Source organism: Carya illinoinensis, chromosome 12, assembly GCF_018687715.1.
Source record: "Carya illinoinensis cultivar Pawnee chromosome 12, C.illinoinensisPawnee_v1, whole genome shotgun sequence".
In the NCBI taxonomy this organism is placed as follows: Eukaryota; Viridiplantae; Streptophyta; class Magnoliopsida; order Fagales; family Juglandaceae; genus Carya; species Carya illinoinensis.
The window spans coordinates 22,058,118-22,074,180 of NC_056763.1; the positions used below are offsets into that span (position 1 = coordinate 22,058,118).

At 33.3% G+C, this 16,063-nt stretch overlaps 2 protein-coding genes across 4 annotated transcripts; one reads left to right on the plus strand and one right to left on the minus strand.

The window, feature by feature from the left end:
• The first annotated feature begins 257 nt into the window (after positions 1 to 257).
• On the plus strand, positions 258 to 1,509 carry LOC122289598 (transcription factor MYB3-like). The gene is made up of 3 exons (XM_043096747.1): positions 258 to 610; positions 835 to 964; positions 1,076 to 1,509. Exons 1-3 carry the CDS (start codon positions 472 to 474, stop codon positions 1,392 to 1,394), a joined length of 588 nt encoding a protein of 195 aa, XP_042952681.1. The 5' UTR covers positions 258 to 471; the 3' UTR covers positions 1,395 to 1,509.
• Positions 1,510 to 5,750: 4,241 nt separating this feature from the next.
• On the minus strand, positions 5,751 to 12,858 carry LOC122289597 (probable glycosyltransferase At5g03795). Of its 3 annotated transcripts, none has more exons than XM_043096745.1 (6): positions 12,620 to 12,858; positions 11,499 to 11,537; positions 10,500 to 11,236; positions 10,285 to 10,415; positions 7,805 to 8,153; positions 5,751 to 6,842 (listed from the first exon to the last, which is right to left on the minus strand). In XM_043096745.1, the coding sequence occupies exons 3-6, from the start codon at positions 10,965 to 10,967 to the stop codon at positions 6,156 to 6,158; spliced, it is 1,635 nt and encodes a 544-aa protein (XP_042952679.1). In that variant the 5' UTR covers positions 10,968 to 11,236; positions 11,499 to 11,537; positions 12,620 to 12,858; the 3' UTR covers positions 5,751 to 6,155. The 3 variants fall into 3 exon arrangements, with proteins under 3 accessions (XP_042952679.1, XP_042952678.1, XP_042952677.1); XM_043096744.1 differs by lacking the exon at positions 11,499 to 11,537 and adding an exon at positions 11,951 to 12,233; XM_043096743.1 differs by lacking the exon at positions 11,499 to 11,537.
• Positions 12,859 to 16,063: the final 3,205 nt, after the last annotated feature.

Below are 16,063 nucleotides of genomic sequence, written 5' to 3' on the forward strand. Positions count from 1 at the left end.
GCTGGGAAAGTTACATCATTTTCTCTGACTTTACGTACGGCACATTATTAAATTATTGAAGGCAATTATATATTTAATTTGTCAATAAAAACATAAGTAAAAAGGTATAAAAAAATGATATTTTTTTACTTCCCGTTCTTACGTACATACACCAACGGTTATAACTGGTAGTTGGGGGGAGTTCAATTCTCTAGTTTTCTTTCCCTCCCCAGCAGGAAGGTTAGCTGGGGAGGAGATTAGAAGACTGATCTTTGACTCCCAAATTCCTTAGCCAACAATCACCAATCTTCCATGTTTTTAAATCCCCATCCCTTCTGACGATCTCTCTCATGGTCTCTCGCTCTCTGCATCAGCTCCAAACGTAGTGATTGCTCACTCTCCCTAGCAGCAGCTAGCAAGAGTACGGCCATCTCTCTCTCTCTCTCTCTCTCTCTCTCTCTCTCTCCACCCCCCCCCCCCCCCCCCAAAAAAATGGCACCAAAAAATGATGGATCAGCAAAGAAAGTAGTGATGAACAAAGGAGCATGGACAGCAGAGGAAGATCAAAAACTGTCACAGTACATTGAAATCCATGGTGCAAAGAGGTGGAAAACAGTTGCATTCAAAGCAGGTTATTACCTATATGTAACTTAAACACTATTAATTAGTACTCTGCAAGAATGAAGGAAAAAAGAACAACAAATTAAAGGAAGTAGTATTATATATTGAAGAGAAAGAGAGAAAAAAGAAAGAGAGAAAAAGGTTAAACCCAGTACTACGCGGCCGCCATCTCTACATTTTCCATTGCTTTATTCGATCGTACGCCTAAAGTGTTTTCATGATGCTCTTTTGCAGGTTTGAATCGATGCGGAAAGAGTTGCAGACTGAGATGGCTGAATTATCTGAGACCCAACATCAAAAGAGGCAACATCTCAGATGCAGAAGAGGACTTGATACTTAGGCTGCATAAGCTACTGGGAAACAGGCCAGTTCTCTTATTAATTTAAATATAGATCAAAAGATTAATGCTATTGCATTAATGAGAGAAATAGCACAAGAAGCAACGTGATATTAATTTTCATATTTATTTGTGCAGGTGGTCTCTCATTGCTGGTAGACTTCCGGGACGAACAGACAACGAAATAAAGAATTATTGGAATTCTCATTTGAGCAAGAAAATCAGTAAGGAAAATAAGTTGGAGACTTCAACAAAACAAAAGATTGTGCCTAAGGAACCATGTGTCATCCCTCGTGTAGACGTGGAGGGTGTTAAAGGAAGTATTGAAAATTCTGAAGTCAATTTTGATGTCAACGGATTATTTGACTTTACCACTGATCTAGGATCCTATGGATTGGAGTGGATGAACAAATTCCTTGAACTCGATGAGGATTCATGGCTCACTGAGAAAAGGTAAGCATATTATGTAATAAATTAATGTTTTTCTCCTCGAAAAGAAACTCTATTATTGAAATAAAATGTGCGTGGTTTCTGCTGTAAAAATAAATTATGATTTTAAACTTTTCTCCTCAGCATGTTATGAAATTTGGTCAAATATTTTGTGGTCTGGTTATAAGTACTCATCATCATGGTGGTGATGATCATCTAAAGCCACAGGCAGCTTAATTAAATTATGAGCCGTAGCAGGAAACTCGTCCCGACAAAGAACAAAAACTTTCTTTATATTTGTAATTTATTTTTTTATATTGTTAAATATATATTTTTTAAAAAAATTTTATAACGCCGTTAAAAAAACACTTTCTTAATCATTTGGTAAAAAAACAAAAAGAAAAAAAAAATTTATTGATACCCAAATTCGGTGGGACTAACATTTTTGTTAATTTGTATATGTGCCACGATCACTGTCTTCAACGCCATTAAAACAGGCCAAAAATGATCAAAGTCAAGCCGAAAGCTAGCCAGCAAAAGATCAATTCGTTTAGGCTTAATGGACTAAAGTAAAAGAATCTATTCATCTATTTTCTCATTATCATATGGTGTAGTATCAGATAATAGTGATATTAGATGATAGATTTACAAGTGAAATATAATACATAGTTTTCAATCATCTACTACTCTATTATAAAATTATGAAAAGATAATGCATAAAAAAATAAATGATGAGTAGCATTAAGCTCGACTAATTAATCATTATCAAATATACATGTTGGAAGTTTCCGAGAGTTGGGTGGGGCGCAACTTAGGCCCTATTTGGTTCCTTGACTACACTGAGTGCAGTCCACTTTTAGACCCGTTCAACCATCCAAACACCTTAAGTGAGCTGCATTATACATGAATTCGGTGGGTTCATTTCCTATAGAAGATGGATATGACTAGGCTGGTTGACAAAAGCTTGTCTCCTCTACAGCTTTCTTTCCTTTTTTTTCTTATTTTTTTTGCTGCAGTCAACTTCTCTCTTTCTCTCTCGTAACAAAATGGGTTTGTGCCAGGATCAAACTTTATTTTTTATTTTTATTTTTTTACCAGAAGTCTCCTTTGCAAGTTTGGCGTGGGGGACAATAATGTTATGTGAACAGTAATGGGTCACAATAATTTTACTTCTTATAAATATATCTAAAATTATCTTAATATCGAAACACACTTTAAACTCATCTTAAATAGATCTCACAAAACTTACTTAACTATCTCAACTCACTATTATTCATAAAGAAGTCAATTCAACTCAACTCAACTCAACATCTAAATGCAGTCTAGACGGATTATATATATTATATATAATATATATTTATTTATATATATAATTATGGCGGAATTACAAAGTCAACAAAAAACCATTATGAACATACCCACTGAAATCAAATTAATGTTAAGATCAGGAGAGCCATGTATGTGTGTGTGTATATATATATATATATGTATCTGTTAAAACGAGATCATCAGCATCAAATGGCGCGTGTAAGTACGTACGTACGTGTATATAAGTTCCTTAATTCTATCCGGTAAATTATATGCATGCTAATTGGTTTCTGCATGTGGAGTCGATCGACGCAAAAGCTTGAGCTAGCTACTTAGCCTTGTTAAGCATATAATACATGCATCATGTGAAGTACCAGCTAGCTAGCCAGCCTCTTGGCTTCAACATGATTTTGTTTCTTCAGTACTCTAAATTTACAACTAATATTTATGTTTAAAATCCAAACAATTAATTTAAGCTAAATTTAATAATGGTTTGAGTTTTTTTCTAAAACTCGAATAGTAGTAGTAGTATTATTGAAGAAATTTATGAAACTAATTCATCTCATAAAATCAGTTTAATAAAAGATGTTTGTTCATTCCTTACAAATTACATGCCCAACTCCTTGTCCATAAGTAATATAAAATTTTTATTCCTTAACACCCTCACTTACATGCATACCAATATATTTCTGATTCTTATCACGGGATAAGTAGTGTGCGTCCTCGTTCTTCTTGTGTCAGGCTTAATACTATGAAAAAATTTATGGAATTAATTCATCTTATAAAATTGGTTCTACAAGAGAGATTTGCTTATTACTTATAAACATACCCAAAATCTTGTACACAGATAATGTGAAATTTATTCATCAACAACTACTACTGCATACAGAATCATGACCTTAATTAAGAACTAAATATCTTGCAAGGACATGTTTGAATGAAAATTATTAGCTTGTAATATAACTTTTTAGATCTATTGATGAAGATCAAACTAAGATGCGTTTGATATTGTGTTTGCTAGCTTTGTGCATGAAAGTGTATTTGAAGTACTATATATATATATATATATATTAAATAAAAATCCTTTTTAATTTACCTATGTGGCCATAAACTTTATTGATTTGTTAATGGCATTCATCCTGCCCCTCCTCAGTTCTTACCCGCCTCCTCTTCCTCCGAAGCTCATCTCTCAAATCCTGAATATGGGTTATGGTTTGAATAAGATCAATTGATCTTGAGCACCCTAATCTCCTCTCTTCTAGAATTTGTTTTTACACTGGTCATCAGTCTTGAAACCTCTTATGACTTTTGGATGACTCTTGAGAAGATGTTTTCCACTACATCTCGTGCCCGACAAATGAATATCTCATACCAACTTGCCCTCTACTCCCAGTCCAGTGCCTTCTCCAATGTCTAAGCATCCCATGCATACTCATGTGCGCAACAGGATCTTCAAGTCTAGGCAATTTTTTAATGGCACTGTGGCCCGTCAACACCATGCCTACAGATATCACAGAGCCCACCTCATTCACTACTGCAGTTAAATCCCTGAATGGTGTAAGGATATGAATAAGGAATTCACCGCTCTAATGCAAAATGGCACGTAGACTCTCATTCCTCCAAGGCCCAAGATGAACTTAGTGGGCTACAAATGAGTCTTCAAGATCAAAAGAAAGGCAGATGGGTCCCTTGAGAGATACAAGACCCGTCTTATGGCCAAAGGCTATCACCAATAGGAAGGTATTGACTATGGAGAAACTTATAGCCCTATTGTCAAGCCTATCACTATTCGCCTCATTCTTTCTCTTGCCGTCTCTTCAAATTGGATTATTCGACAATTAGATGTCAAGAATGCATTTCTACATAGTGTTATTGAAGAAAACGTGTTCATGACCCAACCTCCGGCTTTCAAACATCCGGTATTTCCCAATCATGTTTGTCACTTGAAGAAATCTCTCTATGGCTTAAAACAGGCTCCACGCTTAGCACTAAACTCATTGAAATGGATTTCGTGGTCTCGAAGGTTGATACGTTGTTTTTCATTTATAATCGTAGGCCTCATCCGGTTTACATCTTAATTAATATTGATGACATTGTCATCACGGGCCAAGATCAAATGCTCATAGCTTAACTCATCACCACTTTGCGGTCTATATTTGCACTTAAAGACCTTGGACCCTTACATTATTCCTTGGTGTAGAAGCCCATGTCATGGCTGATAGTCGTTTCTTGTCACAACAACACTACATTCAGGACCTTTTACACAAGGCTAATATGCACAACGCCAAGTCTATTTCTTCTCTAAAGGTTTCCACATCTGCCTTGTCATAACATCATGGTGATCCCTTCTCAAATCCGACTCTCTACATAAGTATTGTAGGATCATTACAGTACTTAAGCTTCACTCAACCAGACATTGCCTTCATCGTCAGTGAAGTATGCCAGTTTGTTTACACACCGTCCGACAATTGATCATTGGAGTGCTGTCAAGAGAATTCATTGTTTCCTTTGGCTCACTACTCGCCATGGTCTTCTTCTCAAACGCTGTACCTCTCACAACCTCTAAGCATTCTTGGATTCCGACTGGGTTGGATACCCTGATGATCGCCGCTCCACCACGTGCTACTGCATCTATATTAGATCAAATATTCTTTCATGGAGTTCACACAAGCAAAAGACAGTCTCCTGCTCAAGTACTGGAGCAAAATACAGGGCTATTGCTAACACAACTGTCAAGCTTCTTTGGGTTCAATCCATTATCACCGAACTTGGTCTCAAGCTACCACAACCTCCAACTTAATGGTGCGATAACATCAAAGTGACATATCTAATGGCTAATCCTTTGTTTCACTCCAGGACAAAGCACATCTCCATTGATTTTCACTTTGTTCGTGATCAAGTGGCTTCTAGATTCCTCTTTATATGCTTTCTTTCCTCTAAAGATCAACTGGCTAATTCATTGACTAAACCCCTACCCCCTAGCTCATTTCTTCTCTATCCGGCACAACTTCAACATTCGCAAGCTACCGTTGAATTTGCGGGGATGTATTGAGACAAAGACCAAGTCATCCTCATCTGCATTAAACTCAAATTCAAAACTAGATAAAGATTCCAAAGATAACTCCAACAGCACAAGTTTATGTCCTCCATCTTCTTTATCAATAGATGTTGATAAAATTAGATAATATATATCTTTGTTTTTTAATTTGATTGCTGTAACAAATCACATATATATTCATCTATAAATAAGACACCTCAACTCCCAAAATTATCATGGGAAGCACACTCCAAAATCTCTACACCCACAAACACTAGAATTTGGAGGCTTACATGGGTTCCTTCCCAATGTCTTTTTCACAATGACCCTCATTCTTGGCCCTGGTTTTGGTCTTCTAGTGCAGCAGTTGCTAGTTTGGATCTGCTTTGCTCTCCAGGGTACTAAGAAAACCAATCTGCATTCATGGGAACGCTAATAGAATTGCTAGGAATTTGTGATTTGAATCTGCTTGAGCCTGTTGAACCATATTGAATGCAGAATCATGTGGAACAGATCGTATCTAATTGGCCTTGGGTTCCAGAGAAAATGTTTCTGCACCATCTTCACATTAATTTGCATCTTTAGATATCTTCTCATTGGGATTGCCAGTAAAATCTCCTTCAGCTTAGGAATATCCTTCTCAGTCACCACGACAGAGAACGCACTCCAGTCTAGTACTTCACTGAACGGGAGGACAAAATTATCTGCAATAATTACTGGAACACACTCGTAGTATATGGCCTCAACAATCCTAGGGCTGTTCACTTCATATCCCATTGGGCATATACAATATTTACTGCTTTTCATGTGCTGCACATAAGACATCTTGCGGGAGACTCTGATTGGTAGAGGCCCATATATTTTCATATCTTCAACTTTGTCACGCCAGTAGCTGAGCAATGTGGGGCGGACTCTGCCATGCATGTTTCCTGCAAAGAAGGCAAGGAATGGGCGTTGGGATACTCTATTCCCACCAACATTTCTAAGAGGTCTTCTGGGAGTCCTTATAGTAGTTTCAGGCAGGGAAACATCCTTGCCAGCAACAAATATTCCTTCTGATAGGTCAGCATTGCATAGAGCTTTTATGGTGTTTTTGCTTAGTTCCTCATGCTCTGTTACTGTGTACGGGCCCTTCAAAGATCAAAATCGAGCAGAGGAAAGTTAGTTAAATAAATATGATAACAGTGGCTTGATTAATATTTACTTATATATATAATAAAAATAATAAATAATAAACAATAATAAAAAAAGCTCTCAGCGTTATGACTTCCACATTTCAACCTCAGAGAGGTAACTGGAATGTAAGACAACATAGAGCCACAGACATTACTAGCTATTGAGGTGAGGAGGCTACATCTCCGGCCAAAACGAAGATTTGGTACACAACAATTTTGTGTAAGGTGTTCAGGAGTTCAAAGAATAAATGCAGCCTCCAATCATAACGGGGAAGGGAACTTCTAAGATGAAAATTGCCAAGATAAATTGAAAACATATCACTAGATTTTAGATTAGCAAAAAATACAAAGAGAAGTAGAGAAGGACCCTCTGGGGTGAAGTACTTATGCTGATAAATATGCCAATGGCATAATACAATCATATGTATACTGCACAATTAATGTCAAAGAGGAGGCAATTGCATCATTATATTGTTTCTCTTCTAAATTGTTAATACTATGTCATCAATAACCACAGCACCCGATCTATGTATATCTATAAATGTCCCTTTCTGGGCTGAACTTGAACATCTGCAACCTAATCTGTACCATGTGCCGCATCAAGCTTTTCAAAGGTTGAACTTCACCGAGTGGAGATGTAGAATTTAAAAGCAAACAATAAAAATCTCCATCCCATGGTGATTTTTCTTAGGGGTCCCATCCCCCATTCAAATATACAGGTTACACTCGTTAATCCTGAATATAAGTTTTGAGTGTTTTACATATTTAATTTTGAGTGAATTTTAGTATTTTACATATTTAATTTTGCACGAAGGGTTTAAACCAGCCCAATACAAAAATAAATGAAAAGAGAAACCTGTCATTGACTATTAAAGAAGTTATCAAGATTGTAATTAGAGAAAAAAAAGACTACTGTACCCAGTCATGGCATGCAACAAGGAAATGATCCGCCCCATGTGTCCGGTTCCAGAATGAATACTTTGCGGCAATCATGTTCACATAGTCCCTCAGGAAGATTGACAATGGTTTCATATTATGTGACTTAGGCACATAGAGTGCCATCTCCAGCTGGCGAGCACTGTACGGTAGATAAAATAAGTGAGCTTTTTCAGGGTCCCTCGTGGTAAACTGCCTGTTTCCCTCCATCAATCTCATGAACCATCCTTCAGAAGCATAAATTCCTCTGAGATGAGGTTGGTGGAAAATTGGCCTTGCTCCATCAGGGTAAATGAACACTTTAAGTATCATTTCCATCAATTCATAGCTCCTGAAAGAGGAAAAATAAAGGCTTTTCAAGTGATTTCTGAATACAACTTATCAAAAAAAAAAAAAGTGATTTCTGAATAAGCATTTCTGACTTACTATGCACACATGGATGACGGGCCACATGGGCAATTCCTGAATATCGATATAATGTTGATCAATACTCAGGAAGAGATCGAGGATCACAGCAGGACTTAAATGAAAATGAGATTGTGTATATATAACCAACAATGTTGTTAACAGATGAATAGATCAATAGAAAGCCTAGTGAACCTATAGCAAGGGCTGGCGCTCAAATGGCTCTGCTGGCAACTGTTTCCAAATCATAAAAACGTCTGATCTAAAAGGACTAATATTACTCCAATAAACTTACTCATAAAAACAGAGACAATGGTGTAACGGTCTATGATCTAAAAGTAACCCTGGCATTCCGATGTTTATATAATTTCATTAGCTGATAACAAGCCCTTAACGTCTGCAACTCATATATCAGCTTGTGTCAGTGACTCAGTACAGGGCCGTGTACCGGATAACATTAATCATACGATGCAACATTTTAAGTTTACTCTCAAACACATGCCACTCAAGATATCAATATCATATTTTTCATGTGCCAACTCCATTTTCTATAAGGCAAACTAAACTATCAAGTCAACCATTATTATGAAGAAACTTACATATGCCACCAAAGACTTTTGAATCTTTAGAGACGCATAGCTTTATTGATTAATTTTTGTTAACGAATTATAGTGTACAACACAGTATCAATGTAAATTTATCTGCTTCATACATTTCTGTATTTAGTGCTTCAACTGAAGGAGGGGACAATTAATAATCATACCGAAGGTCATTTCTTCTATTTTTCTCTCTAACAGTTGGATTAGCTTCTCTCTCACACAAGAGTTTGAATTCATTGGAAATTATTGTGCAAGCAATTCCCCCACTTCCTTCACCTTCTTAAATCAGAATAATGTAGGTAACATTCACCTTCTTATATGCAAATGATTTACTTGGGCGAGAGCTCCTTCCCCAGGACAAATGAATGGGAGTAGTTTTTGTAACAGGACCAAACCAATATAGATACGGAACATCAAAGGAGTGAGAATTCACAGGATTGCTTTGATTTTTTAGCATTGCTTTTTACAGAACCTGGTTAAAATACCAAATTTAACCAAAGTTCATAATCACCTTCTTATCACTTGATTACTGCTTTTTCTCTTGAACCGGGGAGGAAGAGTATCGACCAAAATAATTGAATGACAAACTCATCTTATTACTAACGAGTCCTAAAACCATGACCAAATAAAAAGGTACCAAATTCCCTGATTTTCTTTCCTGTTCCCCAAGTCACACTGCATATTGATAATTTCAGGCACTGGATGTACTACTAGTTCATACATGTATTTATAAAATCATGCAGTTATTCAGTGAATAAAGAGTTTGTAACCACCACCAAAAAAAAAAAAAAAAGATTTGCAACAGAAATCTTGAGAGGATGGGGTGATTGAGAAAATTGAGAGGAACGATTGGAAATAGTTTGTGTATTACAGATCAATTATGAACTGTAACACATTATATTCTAATGTTGTAAACATTTCAGTTAAAGCTTAATTTTTACATATTATTGGAGGCTGATATAGTTATGATTCAAAGGTTTATACACCATACTTCCTTTAAGATCTAGATTGTGTTAAAATCTGTTCGCATTATCAACTTGAATAAGTGTAGTTTCACACTTAAAGAATTGTATAAATCCAGATCTTGGGCCATGAAAGGTTGGGGTCAAAGCAATAGATCATGAATCTAAACGATGCAATTTAGACACGGCTAATTTCAGGTTCTCTAGGTTGGAAATAATTTGATTAGTTGGAAGAATGGAACAATCTGAAAGATATTGTAGGATCTAGGAATTCCAGTTTAACGAAGAACAAAATTGAAGAAAGTGAAATTATTTTGTATTGCACTTTAGTATATTTTGTAACATGGATCAGAAGTATGATTTGTAACACATTATTTAGTTAAGGTTTGTAAAGAAAGGTTAAATTGTAATTAAATATTATTGTAGCAATATAGAGCTCATATAGACATCAGTAAGCATGATGAAGCAAACAAGGAAATATTTCTATGACATGTACCTTCTGAAAACAGAAACATTCTGGAATAAAGGAGCAAAAAGATCAGGATCATCAACAACCACTGGGGTATGCTCAATCTCTTTTTTAGCATACACAAGCGCCTCATTTGGTGGCAAAGACCAAATGTATCTCTGCAGATATGAAGGAAAGGATTCATAATAGCTCCCTTTGTTATACTTTGAATGAATGAAAAGTAGAACTGTCATTGACCCTACCTGGAAGCGAGATGGCACATTTTTATGAGGGGGAGGAGGAGATGACACGTTTGACTTGTCATCTGGCTTGATATTCTTTTTTCTCCTTCTAGAGATAGGTTTTCTCTTTACAGGATCAGTAACTTTCTTCGGCTCAACTGGCATTGATTGGATCAGCTTAAGAGAAAAATTCGCTGAAACAATGGGCACAGTTGGAACAAATTGAAACTGCTCAGCCCTTGCCTCACTGTGGGCCTCACTTGATGGAATTGTACCATTCATAGATCCAGATAATGAGACCATAGCAGGACGCGACAGAAACCACATGTTCAGGGAATAAGGAAGTGTAAACATCTGAAATACAAGACCAGCCACTATCAACATGGCCCCAAAAAGAGAGAGTTTCCTCCAATCAACTCTGTTCCTCGCGCATCGATAGGTAAGTTCCTTCATCAGGAATGCAGCTATGCGCCACAATGATTTTTTCATCTCATTGCATTTGAAGATGTTGACCTTCCATCAATAAGAAGAAAATGGAACATGTCCAAATGATCACGTTGTGATAATATCATTCTATAAATACTCCTCAATGGGACAGGGCTCCAAAGGTTGGAATTTTAAACAATTGGCTACGTAAAAATGCGGAGCTGATATGGAATGCATTTCTGCGCTGGAGAAGTCAAGGGATAAAACTTGATGTCAACTCACCAAAAGCTGTCAATTCCACACTCTGATAATTCCAGCTTCTTAATAAGAGACTGAAACATTAAGACAAAGAAAAAGGCATCATTTCAAACATTTTAACAGAAAAATTACGGTAAATGTTAAAATGTTCTTCATCAAGTTTCTGTCATTATTAAAGGAAAATTTTATGATTGGCGGACCATAAAAAAGTAACTGACTCACATTAGTGAAAAAAACAAAGGGTGGACACAGAGAGAGAGAGAGAGAGAGAGAGAGAGAGAGAGAGAGAGAGAGAGAGAGAGAGAGGACTATTAAAAGAGAGTTTATCATACATACAGCATTCGTTCAAAGTTGCACCTTCCTCATAATATTTCTCTGTATTAGAATCAAACAATCAACGTGCTGAAAGGTTTGGGGGAAAAAAAAAAACAGGTCCTACTTGCTTTCTTTGTCATTTTTTTTCTTCTAATGTCTAAATGTGTACCCGCTGCATACTCTCTGTGTAGTTGGTTGTCACCACTTCTTGAGATTGAATTAATTTAAATTTACTCATTGAAAAACATCAAAGACGTACAAGAGATTCTATCCAGTAAAATCACATAGCATTTTGACCAACACATTTCCAATACAAATATGACTTTTGAATTTCAGCACTCAATAGCTATTAGTACAATAGTTTCTCGATGATGTTATTAAAGCACACCTTTGTAGAGAAAATAAAGTTTTTTTCCAAGTTTTAATACAAAATTCCGGGAAAATGATGTATTATCCGGATCAAAGAAATCAACCTTATTTAATAGAGAGTCCCAGAGAAAATACACTTAATTATTGAATCGTCAAAATTTCAGGTTTTGGTCGATTCTATATCATTTACTCAATTTCAGAATACTTGAAGCTTGAAACAACTCCAGATCATAAAATTCAAACAAGCCATATCAGACATCTTTTCAAGCATCATCCTCATCCAATAAACAGGAAGCCATAATATCCTTCGTTTTCATTGACTTAAACAGCACTGCCCATATCTTTCGTGGAAATTCAATCCAAATCTTCGCCAGTTTCGCCTCAAAACTGAGTAATTTGAGACCATGGGGAAAGGTAGCCAAACAAAGAAAAATGGGGTCAGTCAAACATGCACCTCCAAACTCCACCACCCTAACATCTAATTCAGATTACAACACAAGCTTCTTTTTTTTTTTTTTTTTGGATAACCAAATCAATGATTATTATATTACTTATTATTCATTAAAAGAGAGAAATGATCTCTATGCAAAGATTGCTTTTTTTTTCTTTTTCTTATTTTGTTTTCTTCATCTTGACCCTATCCTAGTTCCCAAAATCGAATAAATATTCTATCCTAGAAGCTGATATTACGAAAGACAATAGCAAAGCAAAGAGATTGAGAAAGTAACGTAAATAACATAATTAAAAGACGAAGCATAATACAATAATCATACCTTGATCCAGAGAAAGCTCGAAAAGATATTAACAGATTGGATAAATGGACAAATTGTAAGAAGAGGCTGGCTTCCGAAACCAAATTCAAGAACATGGTAAATGATGGAGAAGAAAAGTCAGCGAGAGAGGAAGAGAGAGGTTGAGAGGACGGGAAGCTTGAACGGAGGGAAACAGACGGCTGGCAAGAGATTCGGGTATAGCTCTGACTTTTTGTGGGCATGATGTCTGAATTAACAAAATAGCCGTGGAAAATAAATACTAAATTAGCAACTTTTTATTTTATAACAGCAAATTTGTTATAACAGTAAGGGAAGTGGCATCCGGTAATGAAAGTGATACGGGCGTAAAATAATTATATAAAAATATTAAATTTATTTTATAAAAAAAATAATTTTATAACTTGATATATTATATAAAATTATATTAATTTATAAATTTATTTTTATATAATTTTTTATGACTAAAATATTTCTAAATGAATAATACGCATGTGCCTATATTTTAATCAAATTGGATTAAAATCTAATTTTGGCAATATTATTGAAATAAATATAAGAGATACTATTTATTCAATTAAATATATTATATTTATCTTTTATTCTAAATTAAAATTATATGAGATACTACTAATATTTCATATTTTATTATAGAGTTGTGTTACATACAGTCACTTTTGTATAATTTTTTTTCGCGCTTATCTAATATGATTGGTCTAAATAGTTATTTTATATTAAAATAAAATGATACGACTAATCATATTAATAGATTATATAAAGAATATGTAAAAATAACTATGCATAAGATTTTTATTTAAGATATTCTAAACTACACCCTAATTTGAGTTAGATAAAAGTTATTGTTAAATGTACAACGAAGGTTAGTTTAAAAAAACTAAAAAAAAAAAAAAAAACAGTTAGCTAAAATTTATAGTTTATATGCACAATGATGGTTAAACAAAGACAGGTAAAAAAACAGATAAAGTTTATCGGTAGGCTAGATAAAAAAAAGCTTACCGCTGGGAAAAATGACTGGTATATAGAAGAACAAAAATTTTATGCGCAGTCATTTTTATGGATTCCTTTGTGCATTTCAGTGATATGATTAGTTGTGTATTAAAAAAAAAATTAATCCAGCCAATCATATCAGTAGAATGTGCAGGAAGTACGCAAAAGTGATTATATGTAACATTACTCTTAAAAATGTATATTTTAACGAGTTTATGATTTTTTTATATTTAAAAGAATTTAAAAATTATTTAAAACAATCAAAAAAATAATTGGCAATCTCAGTAGAGACTTTAGGTGGGTATAGCAGCATCCAATAATAAATACGATTGTTAGATATCTTAAATGAAGAAATAATAAAAAAATATTAATAAGTGTTATTTTAAATTTTAATGGTTTAGTTAAAAATAAGCATGCTCATAATTGTGGAAGCGTTCCCGCCGAAATTTACAGAAATAAATACATCCAATGATTCTTTATATATTCTATTTATTTGACTTAGAGGCCGAACTCAACTACTTAAGCATTTATCATCTTTCTATATTCCATTTCATTTATTAGATCTTCAATATTTGCATGAACTAAAAATTATGACAAGGATATAATCAAGTACAAAGTGAATCAAGATTTACATAAGGTTGGATATGTGACACTTAAATGATGGTTCGAGTTTCTTAACGTTTTCATTTGAATCATAGAGTCTATATTTATAAAAAAAAAAAAACACACGAATTGGTTCTATAATATTTACGAACAATACTACATACAGTTCCCATTTGGAGACTGTAATACAGATATAAGTAATATTATTTTTAAAATTTTTTAAAATTACTAAAATATCTCTCGTAAAATGATGTTTTTTCTTCCTTAATAAAAAGTCGATACATGCAGTCTCTAAATGAAGATTGCAAATAGAATTTTTTAATATTTAATATTATCTAATCAACTTATGCCAATAATAGTAAATCTATTAAGATCAATTTTATGAGTCTACTACTCTTCATATTTTTATTATTTATATTTTTTTGCTTAAACTTTATAATATGAGTTATAGTACATATAATCATTTTTATATATTTTTACATACTTCATCAATGTGATTGGCCAAATCAATTATTTTATATTAAAAAAAATTATACGGTGAATCATATTAATAGAATGCATAATAAATATACATAAATGACTACAATTAGTATTTTTCTTATAATATAAAGTAGTCAGGAAATAAACATAACTAAGTTCCACAACATTTAGAGTATTCGATACAATAAATACTATTAAACTTATTTTATAGGGAGTTTATAATATGAACCTACTTTTTAACTACTGCTTTATAAATGAAGAAAAAATTAATACATTTTATGAGAAGATAATATTTATTGATTAGTTATAAAATAATTATAAAAGAATAATAAGTTTATCATTTTTCATCTGTTTACATATATCTTACTACATATGCAATTATCTTTTTAACTGATCTCGTTTGATTATACAGATAAGATTAAATGAGATAAAAGTTGAAAATTAAAAAAAATATTATTAAAATATAATTATTTGATATTATTTTTATTTTAAAATTAAAAAAAATAAATTATTTACTATATTTTGTGTATAAGTTTAAAAAAATTATAATGATTATATAAAATAAGATGAGATGGTCTCATTTTGGTAACCAAATCAAGTCTTACATTCTAGTCTTTAAACCATGATACCATCAGAAAGTAGCCCAAGTGCTAAAGACGAACTTGTATCTATTAGTCTTATGTTATATGTTCCATTTTATTTTTTAAAATCAATATGTAATTTAAGTGAGAAGTCATAATAGTGGGTTGTTATTATAGTCTCTATAGGTTGAGGGTAGGTTTGGAATACACATTTTAATTCAAAATTTTTATCTCAACTCAAAATTCTCATATCATCACTATAACTTTTTCAAATTATCATATAAAATATAATAAATAATTTAATTTTTTTAAATTTTAATGCAATATTTTTAATTTCAAAATAATAATAATATTCAAAAATAATATTTTAAACTTTCATCTCAATTCAAAGTCCTCATTTTACTTACTAAACCTTCATTTAGGTTATGTTTAGATATTAAATTGAGTTAAATTGAATTGAGATGGAGTTAAAATTTAAATAAAATATTATTTTTTAATATTATTATTATTTTAAAATTTTAAAAATTAAATTATTTATTATATTTTATTTTAAAATTTAAAAAATTATAATAATTAGATAAAATAAATTGAAATGAATTGAGTTTCTAATTCGATTAAATCTGAGTCATAAGTTTTGCTGGCGGTTCCCGTTAAAAAGAAATAAACGACGACGTCTAAATTCGCTACTTCTTCAAACACGTCGAGAGTTGAGCCATAGCCAATGCAAATACGCCATATCAGAAATGAAACACGTGTTCCATCCAGTAAATTCCAC